This window comes from Hyperolius riggenbachi, chromosome 1, assembly GCF_040937935.1.
Source record: "Hyperolius riggenbachi isolate aHypRig1 chromosome 1, aHypRig1.pri, whole genome shotgun sequence".
NCBI classification, from domain to species: domain Eukaryota; kingdom Metazoa; phylum Chordata; class Amphibia; order Anura; family Hyperoliidae; genus Hyperolius; species Hyperolius riggenbachi.
This window is the reverse complement of record NC_090646.1, coordinates 463429480-463447001: the sequence shown is the minus strand read 5'-3', so window position 1 is coordinate 463447001 and position 17522 is coordinate 463429480. Positions and strand designations below refer to the sequence as shown.

The 17522-nt window shown below is 41.7% G+C and overlaps 2 protein-coding genes across 4 annotated transcripts in view; one reads left to right on the top strand and one right to left on the bottom strand.

Moving 5' to 3' along the window:
• The window catches only part of MYO1H (myosin IH), an 85556-nt gene extending 79141 nt beyond the window's left edge, over positions 1-6415 (top strand). Inside the window, exons 30-32 of the mRNA XM_068247067.1 lie at positions 841-938; positions 1707-1803; positions 6055-6415. Of these exons, the coding sequence (XP_068103168.1) occupies positions 841-938; positions 1707-1803; positions 6055-6078 (219 nt within the window). The 3' untranslated portion in view covers positions 6079-6415. The remainder of the gene's footprint in view (positions 1-840; positions 939-1706; positions 1804-6054) is intronic.
• Positions 6416-12146: 5731 nt separating this feature from the next.
• The window catches only part of KCTD10 (potassium channel tetramerization domain containing 10), a 34448-nt gene continuing 29072 nt past the window's right edge, over positions 12147-17522 (bottom strand). For all 3 annotated transcript variants that reach the window (XM_068239392.1, XM_068239374.1, XM_068239385.1), the window contains exons 5-7: positions 17089-17141; positions 15318-15513; positions 12147-13575 (exon numbers count right to left, since the gene is read on the bottom strand). In XM_068239392.1, the coding sequence (XP_068095493.1) occupies positions 13357-13575; positions 15318-15513; positions 17089-17141 (468 nt within the window). In that variant the 3' untranslated portion in view covers positions 12147-13356. The remainder of the gene's footprint in view (positions 13576-15317; positions 15514-17088; positions 17142-17522) is intronic.

The window sequence follows — 17522 nt, the reverse complement described above, 5'->3', positions numbered from 1 at the left end:
AGTCAAATATCCTCCAGGAAGTGTTCGTCACCATGCACAAGTGCTTTTGAACTGGTCATGGGCAATTTCCAAACTGTGCATGCCCAGTAAAAGGAAATGCTCTTACATGAAAGAAAGTTGTGCATATGTAAGATGTTTGGAACTCGCACATGCCCAGTTCAGAATGGTATTTTTGCTGCCTGGTGAACATCTGGGAAACTATAAGAGGAAAACGGCCTGGAAGGGTGAACAGGACGGGGACAGAAGACAATGAGCAGCAGAAGGATGGTCATTAGTGGGTATTCTAGCCCTCCACGTTTTCAAATGTAAAGCTTTGCCTCACTTGGGGCCCATTCACACTAGTAGCGCTTTCGATTGATTAGCGGTTTTTAAAATCGCTCCCATTCACAGTCATTAAAATTGCGGTAAAAATTGCAGAAAAATCACATCGATTTTCGCGTACGCGATCGCAAAATCACATCGATTTTTCTCACGATTTTAATGAAACTGAATGGGAGCGATTTTAAAAACGCTAACCAATCGCAAAACAATCAGAAAAGCTCTTCTAGTGTGAATGAGCCCTGGTGTGCTTAGTGGTTGCCTATGCGTAGCTTGATTAATTAGAATATTGTTAATACGCTTTATAACATTTTGTCTGATAATAATGGTACGTGTATGGTGTACAGATAACTTTTATGTCTTACCAGATATACACATTTGAATTGAAAACACAATGAATAATGTAGATGCACTCTCCTGTATTTGACAAATCTATGGAAAAGTTGTTTTTACATATACAGGCTTCTGATCCATGATGGTGCATTACGAATCTCTTGGCCAACTTTTTGTTTTGCATTTCAGGGAGACGCCGTATTGCAATGTGATCATATTTTTGAAGTAGTCACTAAACTGTGCATGTTGGCTTCAAAGCAAGACATGGTCAAGATATGCCAAGGAGGGTAATTTATGACTTTTATTCCCTAAAATTCACCACATACAGTACCAACTGAGAACTATTTACAAACCTTGATTGGAAAGCCAAGCCATTAAGAGCAGCTTTTGCTACTAGAGCAACCTATCTCATTTGGGGATCTGTGGAACCCCCGTTTCCTGTGAGCACCCTCCAGTGGCTCTGCAACATTCTTCCACTTTGTGAGGTGTCGGCTTGGCTGCTGCAGTGAGAAAGTGCCAAACTTATCTGTCCAGCTCATTTTTCTGACTTCCAGCCCCCTGCATATTTGTTATCATTGGCATGATGTTCATGCTTCAGTGGAGAACATATACATGGGAAACCTGTATTTAGAATATCTGGACAGTTGATGATGAGAACACGCAGAAGCCAAACACTTAGTGAAGAGCACTGTAATAAAGAGTACTATAATGGGGGCAGTATAATAAGTAATACTGTAATAGGGGTCTGTGTAATAAGGAGTGCTAAAATATGGGTCACTGTAATATGGAGCATTATAACTAGGGGGGTACGAAGTGTTATAATAGAAGGCAGAGATAAAGGGAATCTAAAAGAGGTGGCAGTTACAGTGAAAAAGGTGTTTAGCCACATCCACTTTTAAGACCACCCTTTCTGCAAAATTAAGTCTGACCCCTTCCCCTTCAATGCGTAACTTGTATACATGAACTCCAGAGAAAAATTAATTGAAGGGTTCTGTCAGGGTTGAAGGGCTGAGACTGTATTACAGTAATGCACAATTATATTTTTTCCCCTCCAGCTTGAAATTTTTCTTCCAAGGCCATACCGGGCGCATTGATATCACAACAGGTCCCGAAACTCAGGTGTGCAAAGCCAAGAATGGACACCTGACAGTGGTAAGCTAGGTTCAAGAAATCTTCAATGGAGACTTATGGAGAAGCATGTGATTTGTTTGATCAGCTGATAGATTTGCAAAGCTCTGATTTGCTGTGATCACATCTTAGCACATGATCATGACTAGCAAATCAGAGACTGTTCTCCTAGACATGACCATCACTATTTGGGAGAAGCCCATGGGTTTGATTCCTTAACCTTCCTGGCGGTATGGACGAGCTTAGCTCGTCCATTGCTGCCGAGGCTGATGATAGCTCTGGCCCTGCTGGCCCGATTGACACCAAATAAACTGCGCCACACGCAGCTAGCACTTTGCTAGCTGCGTGTGGTCTTCGATCACGATCCGCCGCGTGTAGCGGCGGAAGAGGGCCCCGTCCGAGCCCTGCGCTGCCTGGACCAAACACTTTCGGGCAGCGCAAAGGGCTGGATCGGAGGCGTCTGACATCAGAACGTCCATGACGTCATCCCGATCGTTGCCATGGCGACGGGGTAAGCCTAACAAGAAATCCCGCTTTCTGCGGGATTTCTTGTTAATTGTGATCGCCGAAAGCGTTTAGAAGGGAGCACCATGTGCGCCCTCTAGTGGGCTTTTATGCTGCCAACTTTCAGTTGGCAGCATGAAAAAAAAAATGACGTTAAAAAAAACCTGCTGCCGCCACCCTGGCAATTTAAATAGAACGCCAGGGTGGTTAATAAATGGGGCCCAATATGAAGGTGAAGTGTACGCTAAATAACATTTGATCATAATTAAATAACCCATGTACCATTATGTCTAAATGTGGTGAAGATACGCTGCTTCTTATAAAACTCGGCAGTGGTGCCACCGATAAGACAGACGACTTCCAACAAAGTCGTGCTATGACCCCTCTGGAGGAGCCTCTTGCAATGGCCATGCGTGTCACTTCCTCTTCCTGCTTCATTCAGTGATGCACTTCTCTAACAGAGAAGGCAGGGGTGACCAGGAAGTTATAACATATCCAAGATGGCAGCCTCGATTTTTAAATTTAAATCAAACGAAAACTATTTGGTGTAAAGCGGCAATTCAGGTATCAAACGAAAGAGTAGAGCACAAGCTACAGAAAAGTATGCATTTTTAACCACTTCGCATCCAGACCTTGTTTTCCCCTTATTGACCAGAGCAGTTTTGACGCTTTAGCGGTGTCCCTTTTTAATTAGCCATAACTTTATCCCTACTCACGACACCTAAATGATCTAGGTATCGTTTTTTTTCAGGACAAACTAGACTTTCATTGGCGGGTATTTTGTCCCGATAATTTTTTTTTTCTGCGCATTTTAGCGGGACAAAAGAGGGGAAAACGTTAAAATTGCATTATTTCTCAGGTTTTCTTCAATTCTAGTAAAAAATACAAAGTGCTACAGTAGGTAAAAGACATGCCATCAGTATTAAGTCCCCCAAGGATAGATAGCCAGATGTGTGCCCAGTATCAGACCCCCCCAGTATAGCCAGATGTGCCCCCAATATCAGCCCCCCAGTATAGCCAGATATGCCCCTGCATTTGCGACCCCCCCACATATATTTATACAGCTGCGTATCACAAATAAGCACCCCTCATTATAGCCAGATGTGTCCCCAGGATCAGTGTTCCCCATTATAGCCAGATGTGTCCCCAGGATTAGCGCCCCCACCCCATTATTGCATATGTGCCCCCCAGCATTAAGTTATGTCCCTCAGGACCATCAGATGTGCCCCCCATTATAAAATCCCCCACTCCATTACCCTGATGGGTCCCAATAATAATTTAAACCCCCCCCCCTTCAGATTTTAAACCCCCACCCTCTGTTATAGGCAGCCTGATGTGCCCCCCCCCCTTATCACGATGCCCCCCCCCCCCCAGATCGTAAAAAAAACGCCCCTGCAAGATGAATATCTCACCTTACCTGGTTCCTGCGATCATCCTGCAGCTCCAGCCTCCATTCTCCGCTCTTCACTCAGCCCTGTGACGCTGAATATCCGGGTCCCGGCTTGATAACGTCATCAAGCCGGGACCCGGATATTCAGCGTCACAGGGCTGAGTGCACCGCGGAGAATGGAGGCTGGAGCTGCAGGATGATCGCAGGAACCAGTTCAGGTAAGATATTCATCTTGCAGGGGTGGTTTTTTTACGATCTGGCCACGGAGGGGGAAAGATGAATGATCACGCTGTTTGCTACAGCGGTGATCATTCATCCGCGGGGGGTCACTAATTGGCTACAAGGGAACATGTTCCCTTTTGCCAATTAGTAAGGCAGCTGACAGTGCCGGGGGGTGCGCTCTGAAGCGCACCTGTCCCTGCACAACAGCGCTGCAAGCAGGTCAGTATATCTACGTGGCTGTGGCTTGGAGGGTGCCACAGCTGACGTAGATATACTGTAGTGGAGGGGAAAGTGGTTAAGTACTTTGCAGTACTGGTCGGAGTCTTAAAGGCATGCCCATGAGAGGTGCTCTGAGTCCCTTTAAAACAACTATGAGTGCTGAATCACTCAAATTACTTGTCTGTCAAAAGGGCTCACAGTCCAATGTGCTGAAACTATTCTGAGAAGTAGCACTAATGAGCTCTTGCCACCTAAAAGTGCTTACCACCCAGCCTCCTAAATCTGACAGTGAACACTAAAAACATGAGGTGAGCTAAACAAGTAATTTCTGATTATATTATTATTTTTTTTGTTCAGTTAACCTATTTTGGTTCCTGGACGTAGTTTCTACGTCCAGGAACCATGCGCGCTCCCGCGGCCGATCGCGCGCACTCCCGACCGCGGATTCGGTAGCCACGGAATCAATGTATCGGGCTATGGTGCCCGATCATTGATTCCTCTCCCCCGCTGAAAAAGCGACAGCTTCTCTCGGAAGCTGTGCCTTTTCTGGCTGTTCCCTGCCCGATGCGTCACTCTAAGCGTGGGCTACGCTTAGAGTGACGTCATGTAAACAAACTCATGGCCGCCATCTTGTGGCCAAAAAGTAATACTACACCTGTAAGAAAAAAGAAAAAAAAATTAACACACATTTACATTATAAATCTATTGTTTACCTCCCACCCTCCCAAAACTACCCAAATAAAATGTTTACTATAAAAAAAACAACATTACAATAATAAAAAAAAAACATGTAAATATTTACCTAAGGGTCTAAACTTTTTAAATATCAATGTAAAGATGAAATATTTCTATTTTTTTTTATTTTTAACTTGTAAATAGTAGTGATAGATGCAAAATGGAAAAAATGCACCTTTATTTCCAAATAAAATATTGTCGCCATACATTGTGATAGGGACATAATTTTAACGGTGCAATAACCGGGACATATGGGCAAATACAATACGTGAGTTTTAATTATGGAGGCATGTTTTATTTTAAAACTATAATGGCTAAAATCTGAGAAATATTGAATTTTTCCATTTTTTTCTTATTCTTCCTGTTAAAATGCATTTACAGTAAAGTGGCTCTTAGCAAAATGTACCCCCCAAAGAAAGCCTAATTGGTGGCAGAAAAAACAAGATATAGATCAGTGCATTGTGATAAGTAGTGATAAAGTTATAGGCTAATGAATGGGAGGTGAACATTTCTCACGTGAAAACGACAGAACCTGAATGGGTTAATATAGTTTCATCCCACTTAAATCGCCATTGTTTACATGGAGAGAATCTTGGGCTGGTAGTGTCTCGTCTCTTCCCTTCCCTGTCAGGAAAAATAGTATACAATACATTCCTGCCTGTCCATGCATGCACCTTGCTCTGGTGGTCTGATTGTCAACTCATAAAAAAATGTATGTATATCTCAAATTTAGCTCGGACCTGTTAATTTCACCAGCTCACCAGAGTCGGTCAAGATTTTTTCAGAAACCTGAGTGCAATATGGTTAGATGTACTAAGATGCAGTTACTGAGCCAGAAGGGGACTTGTGTTTGATAACATGTCTCCTGAATACGCTGTTGGGTCTTGTGATGAGAAATGTCCCTTCCATCAAAGTAATAAATCCACTCAGTTTGAGAGAGATTTTGAACTACGCAACAAAGCTTTCCTTTGCACCGGGTCTGTGAATATCCACCTATTTGTCCAGTCCTCACACTGCACTTCCCATGCCTGCACCCTGAGTGCACAAGTACCAGGTGGCCGCAGTGCATTAAAATTAGTCTTATGCGATACTGAACCCACTGTATATACAATGCTAATGCATGATACCTGATGCTTCTTTTACAGTTATACCTTTGTATGGCTTTATTTTGCATACTGAATCAATTCTGTACTTTCCCCATTTAGACAACTCCTAGGATGAAATCCTAATGGACACATTTTGGTCAAATGAAGATTTTTATTGGTCAAAGACACTTATGGGACTATACAAAAAACGGTTACATGTCTTTGAGGCACTACCGGTGTAAATATAATCTATTTCCACTGTGATGGAATCTAGCCTGAAAACACAATGTGTTGTGTATGTTATGTTGGCCATGGTGAAGATCATTTGTCTGTGTTGTGGTATTGCTGCTGTTATTACCACAAAAACTGGTCCCCTTTGTAATAACAAACTTCTTTTGTAAACTACCTGCTTCTTAAAAATAAAATAGCTCATGAAGTGTTACAGTGCATCACATCCCACTGAATGCTTATCTGCTTTGTTTCTTGCACTGCATCTAACATCTTAAAATGTTACCTTTGTTACTGTTGTAGTAACTGCAATTAAAAGTGGTTTATGTGCATTATCTGTACGAATATGGTTGCACACTTTATGGAGGAAGGAAGGTGGCCACAAGGAATGAGATAGAATTTCCTCTAAAGTCATTTTCACATTTCAATTTACATTTTCACCTAATGCAAGATTTTTCTGAAAAACAAAGTATTCCCACAAGCTATACAGATCCGCCGACACAAACAGCATAAAAATGAGTCAAAAATATGATGTTTTTAAGAAAATCAATTTTAAAACATTAAAACATTTTAAACTCAGTGAAAGGACATGTTGCTGTGGTACACTATACTATATAGCGAGTTCCGAGTTCTGCATATACATTTTAAAGCAAACCTGCGATCCAGTGCTGGGACCCTCTGGAAATTTGAGTGGATAATATGAAATCAATTTAATTTCAAAATTGTAATTGCAGAATTTTGAGTGAAATTTTGCATAAGCAAAATTAGAACATTATGATCATCACTAGGACAAAAGGAAGGAGATACAAAGGGGGACAGAAGGAGGCACAAAGGGGTACAGAGGGACACAGTGGAGGCACAGTAGCGGGAAACTGAAGGCACAGAAATCAGAGGTGACACAGAGGGGGATGCTGGAGGCAGAGAAGATACAGGGGACAGAGATGGCACAGTGTTCCAACTTAAAGGGCAGCTGTAGTGAGAAGAATATGGAGGCTGTCATATTTATTTCTTTTTAAGCAATAGCATTTGTCTGCCAGCCCTGCTGATCTATTTTCTGCAATGTTTGAATATCACCAGAAACAAGCATGCAGCTAATTCTTGTCAGATCTGACAATACTGCCAGAAACACCTGATCTGCTGCATGCTTGTTCAGGGTCTATGGCTAAAAGTATTAGAGGCAGATCAGCAGCAAAACCAGGCAACTGGTATTGCTTAAATAGACACTGAAGCGAAAAAAAACTATGATATTAGGATTTGTATGTGTAGTACAGCTAAGAAATAAAACATTAAGATCAGATACATCAGTCTAATTGTTTCCAGTACAGGAAGAGTTAAGAAACTCCAGTTGTTATCTCTATGCAAAAAAAGCCATTAATCTCTACGACGTGGAGAGGGCTGTTTTCTGACTTTTATTATCTCAACTGTTAGTCAACTATTTACTTTTCCTCTGGCAGAGGACAGGTCATTAGTTCACAGACTGCTCTGAAATAATCATTTTGAATGCTGAGTGTTGTGTAATCTGCACATATTAGAGAATGATGCAATGTTAGAAAAAACACTATATACTTGAAAATAAAAATATGAGAATATTTTCTTTGCTGCTAATCTTCTAGTAATTATTCATAGTACACAACCAATTCATCATATATTTTTTTTCGCTTCAGTGTCTCTTTAAAATGAAATAAATATGGCAGTCTTCATATTTCTCTCGCTTCAGTTGTCTTTGCCTGTGCAAAGTAGTTTTCTTACACCCATTGACTTCAATGTAGTTGGAAAAAATATATTTTTTCATGCTTCTATATCTTTTGCACAAGGATTCTCAGCTGGGCGATAACGTGCTTTCGCTAATATTCAAATGTCAAAATCATGACGAAAATTGATAAATTTGCGCATCACCAGCTGCAACAGATGCAACTGGTGGCAGAAGAAAGGTGTACTAGCTACACTTATGAGGGGTGCAGGAAACATTGCTAGCTGCAATACTTGGTTGTAGTACTTGTTATGAGGGTGAGTGGAGTTAGAGACCCAATGTTTTATAGGGGGGAATGATGGCAGCACTTACTATAGAGAGGGGTGTGGTGTCAGCTCATTTTTTTAAAAATGAGAATGGTGTCCACAACAGCTGTGAGGAGGAGGGGGAATGATGGCTGCACGTCTATGAAGTGGAAGTAAGGGGATGCTGGCTATACTATCTTGGGAATGGGGGATGACTAGTGGGCGTGGCAGGAAAGGGGAGAAGGTATCCATTCTTGTTGTAGGGATTAGGGCGGGCGCATTGTGATGGCTGCACAACTTCCATGAGCCAGTAAGGGTATTATAGTAACGTAGGAGCAGGGCTCCATTTAAGCCTTGCTGGGGGACCATACGATTTGTAGTTATGCACCAGATTTGCAGTGCATAGGTTTTGAGAACAAAAGGTTACTGGTGTGTAAGACACAGGAGGGTGCACAGGCCCAAATTATGAGAGGGAAATATATTAGAATTAAAAATTTCATTACAACAGAAATATTAGAATTAAACATTTCATTTTTTTGGCTCCATCTGCACCTATTTGGTAAAAGTTTGTGAGCAGAAGTGTTTTATTACTTCTGTAGTAAGTGGTTTCCAATATTACTAAAGCAAACAAGTCTTCAGACTTTGTGACAAGTGACTATGCCCTATTGTTCTCTACGGCGCTATCACTATTACACACCATAAAACACATCTGATCAATAGCCTAAGGAGACATCCATACTTTCAACAACTGATGCCTGGGAAGACTATTCAAGGAACGTTCTGGGAGCATCCATTCTGAGGAGCTGGGAAGACAAGTGAGTGGGGCACCGTTGTGGGGACTGCCCATAGAAGAACAGAGGTCAACTGTTAGTGATGCAATGTGACGCGACGCCAATATCATCTTCAGCAATAACGTCAGGAAACGTCTGTACTCACAGGAGAGTTCGGAATAAACTTTCCAGCCAACAGCTGAGCAAGTAAAATCTGGTGTACATGCATATCTTAACGGTAAAACTGCAGGTGGCGTTCTAAACAAATAACATTTGTGATATTTAAAGCAAACCTGCGACTTCAAAAAGTAAAAAAGTTAAAAACCCAAGTTGTATAAAGACTATAGTCCATGTTGCTGCCGGGGGTCCTCTTCTTGTTTGCAGCCTTGTTCCCATCTGTGTTCAAGAGTGGCCAAACCATGCATGTGCGAGTACCGGATGGGCCTGTGCAGTAGGACAAAGCTGCTTTTGCATCAAGAACAGAACAGCTTCATGCTACTGTGGGGGCACGGACTGTACTCGCACATACATAGTACAATCGTGCTCATAAACAAATGAGCATGCGGCCACAAAAGCATATTAACATTTAAAAGTGTTTGAAAAATATAGATTTTTATACTGTATATATATTTTATTACTGTATATAGATACAGTCCCTTTCCAATATACTACTCGCTTGTTAGTTGTACTGCAAAAAAATATTGTACTCAGAATAAAAGTTTAAATAAAATATGTTAAATAGCAATTGCAGTAAGTGAACTGTTAAAATAACCAAATGATCACACAACCAACATACGTTCTCACACTGCGCACACCCTCACAGCAGTGAGCACTATTTTAAAGCGGATCCGAGATGAATAACTAACTATAACAAGTAACTTGTCTATATATCTTATGTACAGTTTAGATGGTTTAAACAGCAAATCTGTCTGCATACTGCTTTAATAGAATATGATTATTTCTTCCTATGATACAATGACAGCAGCCATGTTGTTTGTAAACATTACACAGAGGCAGGCTTATCTGCACCATCAGCACTCAGACTGAAAAAAAACCTAATCCCCCCTCCTCCTCCCCTCTGAAATATCTGGCTAGTAATACCTCCTCTTCCCCCTGCCCAGACTGAGCTCCCATGAGCCCTTGCTACTGCCAAGGCTCTCTGAAAACTGTGGGTGGGGCTTATTTAGTTTATAGAGAATTCGAGTATTAAAACAAAAACAAAAAAGATATTTGGCTTGAGGAATGCCCTATAAACTATAGGAAAGGAACACAATTATGCAATGAGTAAAAGTTCATCTCGGATCCACTTTAAGCACTAATGGGGAGGCTGGGAAAGCAATCTCTTTATACAGGACAATCATTGCTTCCAACTGTCAAATTCTCTTCAGTAGCATAGTCCAGTTACCATACGTGAATCTTCTGTAGGAGACAAAGGCTTCAATTCATCAAGCATTACCGCATTCGGTAATGCTAAAAACAGCTGACTTAAGGGAGCACTTTAGAAAATTAATTCATCAAAGCTGTTACCGAATGAGAAGCTGAAATGACACAGCAATGAGATAAATTACCGACATGTGCTCAACAAATGTTAATTCATCAAGGTTCCCACATTCGCTAACACATTCGGTGTTTATCTCAAGCTCTCCCCTGTCGTTACAGGCTTCGAAAGCCTTCTGTGTGAATGTTTTCATGATTAGCAGGAGCAGGCAGCCAATAGAAACAGCCCATGTTCTCCTGCAAGTGCCGCTGATAGGTCACACAGGCTTCTCCACACAAGCTTTCAGACCCCCCAAGCAGTGAGCAGAGAGAACGGGTCAAAATATATCCCCAGATTCCCTTCGGTGGTGTAACCCTTTCAGGCCCTGTTTGATAATGCAAAGATGCTGGTGGTGAAATCACCAAGCATGGCATTTGTAATGTCTCCAGGAAGTTCATCTACGTTGTGGCAAATAAATAAAATGTTAAGAAAGACTGATGGACAGATTCAGAGCTGCAGAGGCAGTACAAGTAACAGTAACTATAACACGTTTACATGTAAAGGGATGTCTGGATGCCTTCTATTGTTATCAGCTTGTAACAACACAGAGACATTCCAAGCTGCTCTGCACCACTCTGCTGTTATGAACAGCCTTTGATGAATTGAAGCCTAGTAGTTTGGTAACTTAACGAACCTCTACCGCACATGGGAAAATATTGATGAATTAGCACAGTGAAGTGTAAAATACCGAATGCGGTATTTTAAGGACTGGGGTTTTGTTATCGAACACCCTTTGATGAATTGAAGCCAAAGAGGGGTTGTAAATGTTTATCCTCCATAGTTAATCAGGACGTATGCCTTCAGAATGCTGGTCTTCCTGATCCTCCCCACACTTGATATGCCATCTTCAGTGCGGGAGGAGAGACTGCACGTTAGGTCTGATCACACGTTCCAAATGGGGTCAGTGTTCTCCCCAGGCTCTTTTAGCCGGGTGCTCCACCCGGCTAGATTTGGTGACCACCCGGCTGTCATCGGCTCACCTCCTCACCACCTCCTATGCTGTAAGCACAGTTGCCCTGCATTTTCAACTCGCCCCACCCGGCTACTTTTTCATGCCACCCGGCTACTATTTTATGCCACCCGGCTGGAAAAAAATTCTGGGGAGAACACTGGGGGTTGTTCACTTGTATCCTTTTGTGCCTGCGCTGTATATTGTCAGTAGTTTTGTGGGACACTTCCATCCAAATGATGTAGCAACACTAGTGAGTCAGGATGTTTTTTCAAGAGGCAGAACTCTTCCTCAGATCAAGCCATTGGAATTCCATACCTCTTTTTTATACTGGACTTACGTTACTAAGAATTTACAACCGTTCCGTTTCTCATACAGAAGATGCCTGTATGATAACTGGACTCTGCTCTCCCAGCCACCCCAATAGTGTTTGCCAGTGCTTATTGCAGTGAGGGTGTGCGTGGTGTAAGAACTTATGTGGGTTGTGTGATTATTTGGTCATTTTAACAATTCTATTTATTGCAATTGCTGTTTATTAAAACAAAGTTGTTGTTTTTTTTTTTTTTTGCTTTAGCCTGATTGCCGTGGATTTTATTTTATTGATAAGATAGATTTTTGATTAAGCAACATGGAAAAAAGTCAAAAATCCTTTTTTGTTTTACCATTGATTATTAGGAAAGGAAATACAATGCATACTTGAGGCAACACACAAACACCACCATGACATAAGTGCTAAATCACTGAAACATATTCTGCAGTTTATTAAGGAAATGGGGCAATATAAATTATTTTATACACATAATGAACTAAGACTACTTAAAAACAAAAAATACACAGAATATTCATTTTCACATAAAAACAAATACTTGAAAGTGCATTGCTTGTGTAGGTGGTTGGGATAATTGTCAGACTGATTCCTTTAAAGCCAAAAGTTTCAAAGTTGACATAAAAGAAAAACAAAAACAAAACTTCTGAATACTCACTGCATGTGTGTTAATGTCAAAGCTAAACAGTAATGCAGCAAGAGCAGCAAAGATGAAAACCGATGAATAGAAATAACCTGCACAGAGCTGAAATACAGTATGTGTCTGCTGGTGAACAGACAGTATACAGACAATGGACTTGGACTCACTAACATTCTCCTGGACTGCAGGGACTCACTAACATTCTCCTGGACTGCAGATTTATGGAGTACATAAGTGAAACTTTGTCTTCATTTACTACAAATTGACGGCTACTAGATAGCAAGATTTTGCAAACTGGGTAAAACTGGACCACAATAAGGGCTATTCAAAAACAAAGTAATATAAATTAAAAAGTATCAAGAGCTTTTTCATGAACATGACATCCCTGGACTAACAAAATAAACCATCATACACACAACTGGAATATTACACACTCTAGCTTTTTAGCATCTCTCACTGTGGTCCACGGAAATCCAGGTAATGGTTGCAAACACTTGACATGTAATAGCAAAAACTTTTTAATAAGCCCAGGCTAGGTCTGCAGGATCATGTTTGGTTCTCCCATGTCCTTCAGCCCCAGGTAACCTATGTAAGTCAAACCAAATGTACACCACAACATATCAAGCAATGCATAAGGCAACAACTGAAGTCCATCCGAACAAAGATTTTTTTTGGCGCTCTTCCTCACCTTTGATAGATCTTGTGTTGGCTCTTTATTCGCCAGCATACACAGCCAATACTATTTTAGGACTGAGGAAATCCACACACAAAGAACATACAAAAACTTAACTCATTGTCCCATCAGTACGAGTTAAATTTGCAACATGTGTAACAGCTGGGTCTTGACTTAAGATTCACAAGTTGATGTGTAGTAGAGAACCATTTCAACAGGCCTTCTCCCATGTAGGTTGGGCTTACTATGGGCAGACAGTTCTCTTGTGGACGGAAAAACCGCAATGAACATGGACAAGACAAGTCCTATTGGTGGAGATGCGCTCTGTCATCTGGCCGCTTGATGTGGATGCGTCTTACTCTTTCAATACGATCACGCTCATCATCATCTTCTAGATGGTGGGAACGACCAGCTGCTCCTCCTGTGGCCTCCAACAAAGCATTGTCTGGCCCTCGTCCATCCTGTGCTTCATACAGCAGAATGTTGAGGGTCTCTTCATAGATTCTTGCCTCTGGAAACTCAACCTAGGTGATTACATAGTAAAAATTATTTTCAAGTGAAAAAAAAAAAATACCAGGAAAGTGTCATCATATTGGTGTTTCAACTGTAATAAGGCCAAATTAAACTTGGCTAAAGAAGTTTTGGTAAACACCGAACAATTTGTTTAAGAAACAGAGTTGGAAAAATGTACATCATATTTTGGGTTTTTATTTCATTATTTGTACCTTTTTGATTGAATTTTCCTAACTACAACAGACAACAAAATAGTAAGGGCCCAGTTCAAAGTGGGAGCTTTGTTGCGTTACTTGTAAAAACAGGAACGCAATGGGGGGAAAAAAAAGTTGCCCCGCACATTAAGCAACCATTACGTTGCATACAGTCAATGAAAAGTTTGCGTCACAATCACTGTTAAGACATGCGTTATGTGGTTACCCGCTGCATGCACTGCGTCGAGATACTGTAGTCCAACATTTCTCAAACCTGTCCCCAACAGCGCTCAGGTGTTGTCAGCTACATGGAATCCACCTAGGAAAGGTACCTACTGGTGTAGCAAAGTGGTGGAGCACTCCTCCGGTGTCTATCAATGATGTGCCTCGGCCTATCAAGCAACACTCCAGATCCAAACGTAGTAGAAAAGAGTAGGCCGGCACCATCCAAGTAATATTATAGCTCTTTTATTATTCAAGCAATCATGCAGCATATAAAGCGACGTTCCGAGGCTGTCTGCCTCTTTATCAAGCTAAGACGTGCATGTTACAAACACAAATGACACAATTTTCCTTATATACCCAACATGGTACACTGTGAGCCAATCAGCTTTGAATAAAGCTTGTATCCAATGTCTGCAGTCCGTGTCTAGCCGGACCTGATGGATAACTACTTGGCTCACCTCTGGTTGGGCCATTCAAATGTACCCCTGCCACTTTCTCACATACCTATCAGGTCTCAGCAGCAGGACGCTCCCCTTTGCCGGGCTGGGTGTGATCTCACACTTCTCCCCAACCGCCGCATCGAGGAGTAAGTAAGTCACGCTATAGGTAGGTAAGGTACCTATAAAACATACACTGTTGGGGGAGTCACAAAGGCAGGTATGTGAAACACTGCTGTAGTCTGTTGGATTGCATCGCTCTGGATGCACTCTGAACGTCACATAGGCTTAGTACTGCAGTGAGACTTTATGTGTAAAGATGCCACCATAAAGTCGCACTACAATGCCCCACTGTGAACAGGGACTTCAAACAAGGCAAAAAAAAAAAAAAAAGCCACATCCCAGTTGTTTATCTGTAAAAATGATCAAAGCTGACAAAACAAGATACCCAACAAAGGAAGAAAAGGGGAGCAAAGGACTGGCTGGAACATAACCTCTGTTCCCCAATCTTGAGGAGAACCTGGAGCAACATTTTAATGTTTTATTTGCAGCTAAAGTTCACCTGTATATATTTGCTCTGGCGTACAGCTTCAAAACCCAGTTCCAGGCACAAACTTTTATGTAGGCCTGTGTTGGTACACTACAGAAGAATTTTTGTTTTCTTCTCATACAGGTCTGTTTGTGTCTTGCTCTTCTGCAATCTAAACAGCTGGATAATACATAGCAAAGCATCAGCTGTCCCACACCCACAACACCTGCTAACTCGTACAACTGAGCTGCTGTATTGCATGCAACCACAATGATTGAACTTTATTTGTCAAAAGCTGATCAATGTAACTCTAAATCTGCATAATGCATCCATAAAACAAAGAAAAAGAAAAGGGAATGTTGGTCTACCTTTGTTTGTTTCTTCTCTGTGGCGTAAACAATAGATGTACAACACACCTCTGCAATTTTCCGACCTTGGCCATAAAATGACCAGCAGCAGATCTCATCACCAATCACGTCTTTAATAAATAAAACCCTCCCATTAAATCGCAAAGACAGTTTATCGAACAGCTCAATGTTCTTCAGCATGTTGTCGTCTGAATTACTGCAAAATAAATAATATGAAAAACGTATTTTCACTATTGTTTCCATACATTTCCATAAAAAAAATTCCTTTAACAAAGTTACACACATTTTATATGCAGCCAGTCATCTAGTTGTAGCTAATTGTAACTCGATGGAAACACCTTCGTTCACTCATGTTCAGGCTCTAGCTAAATAGGATTTAAAAATGTGGTAAATTTCATAGTGTATCCCCTCAGAGTAAATCTTAATTGGAAATTGGAAGCGACACTGGCAAAAAAACAAAACAAAAAAAAAACAAAAACAAAATGGATAATTTCTTATCTAGAGAGACTGCTTTGGACCTCATAGACCAAATTCCGGGCATGACCCAATCATGTTTTGTGTAATAAACAACTCTGAGCATGCCTGGTCCTCTCTCTGTGCCCTGGTCTACCGCCGCTCCCAGTTGAAGTTCCATACCTTTGGGACTCCTAGGAAGGCCTCTAAAGCACTCGCACCGCTGAGTGGTTCTGAAGAGAGGCAAATCCGTACTGTGTATATGCGAGACCTGACCCACTTGCCTTTGGAAGTAATCAAGGCGACTAGTACTTCCAAAACATACACAAGGACTTAGATACCACCATGAACTTGACCCTGATATATGCTGAGCAACTAATATCCCTAGTCCTGTGTAGGCAAACAGTTGCAGATATTTTTGTCTATGTCCTTAATTAGCTGATGTAAAAAAATACTTGGCAAGGAGCACAGATTTATTCTGTACGTGCCTCATTACATCATGAACAGCAAGATGATGCAAACCAAGCAGCAGCCCACCCACTGAGCCTGAAACGGACTGTATTTAGCTCATTCTAAGAATGTGAGTTTCATTCGGATAATCTACATCTCCTAACATAAGTTAAAGAGACACTGAAGCGAGAATAAATCTCGCTTCAGTGCTTACATTCAGCATGGGCATGTGTGCCCCTGCTAAAACTCCGCTATCCCGCGGCTAAACGGGGGTCCCTTCACCCCCAAACCCACCCCTGCAAAATCAACGACCAATCTGGTCATAGATTTTGCTGCTCTTCAGGCAGGGCTAACGGCTGCAGCCCTGCCTCTCAGCGCCGTCAATCAGCGGCGCATCGCCACCTCTCCCCCGCCCCTCTCAGTGAAGGAAGACTGAGAGGGGCGGGGAGAGGCGGAGATACACGCTGACAGACGCACGTGAGGCAGGGCTGCGGCGGTTAGACCTGCCTCTATGCGGAAGAGGGGATGCGCTGCACGGAGGGGGATTTGGGGGTGAAGGGACCCCCGTTTAGCGGCGGTTTAGCAGGGGCACGCATGCCCCTGCTATCTATGAGGTCTGAAGCGAAATTCATTCTCGCTTCAGACTCTCTTTAACAACGACTATCCACCTGATTCAAGGAATTGGCATTATATGTGTTGACATTAGAAGCTGGCAGCAAAAATGCATTTAGACCCTGCAATTTCACATTCCTCTATTGCCTCCGTTATACTGGCATGATCCTGGAGCAGTGAACACTTTATTGAAGTTAAGCAACATTCACATGGCAGATGCATTCATTTCTCAAAAAGAGAGAGTGCCAAATCATACCTGGTATAGGAATACTTGTTATTGCTTCTGTTGTAAAGTAATTTGACTGCTGGCTGTAAGGAGAAGTAACACAGATGTTACTGACTTTCTATGCATTTCATTTCCGGTTTGCAGACACATGAAACAGCTATGGAAAAATAACCCCCCAAAACCCCACCAATCCTAGGTAAACTTAATAAAAGGACCATTAAATGTTAATAAACTTCAGGAAAATAATGACACATTAGCTTGTTCATTCAATTAATATACTGTAGCTGAGTAGTTAAGTGTTAAAGTACACATGACATGAAAAGCATATGGGGGCTGCCATATGTATTTCCTTTTAAACAATACAAGTTGCCTGGCAACCCTGTAAGCGCTTTGGTTGCAGTAGCATTTAAATCACACACCTGAAACAAGCATGCAGCTAATCCAGTCCAATTTAAGCCAGAGCA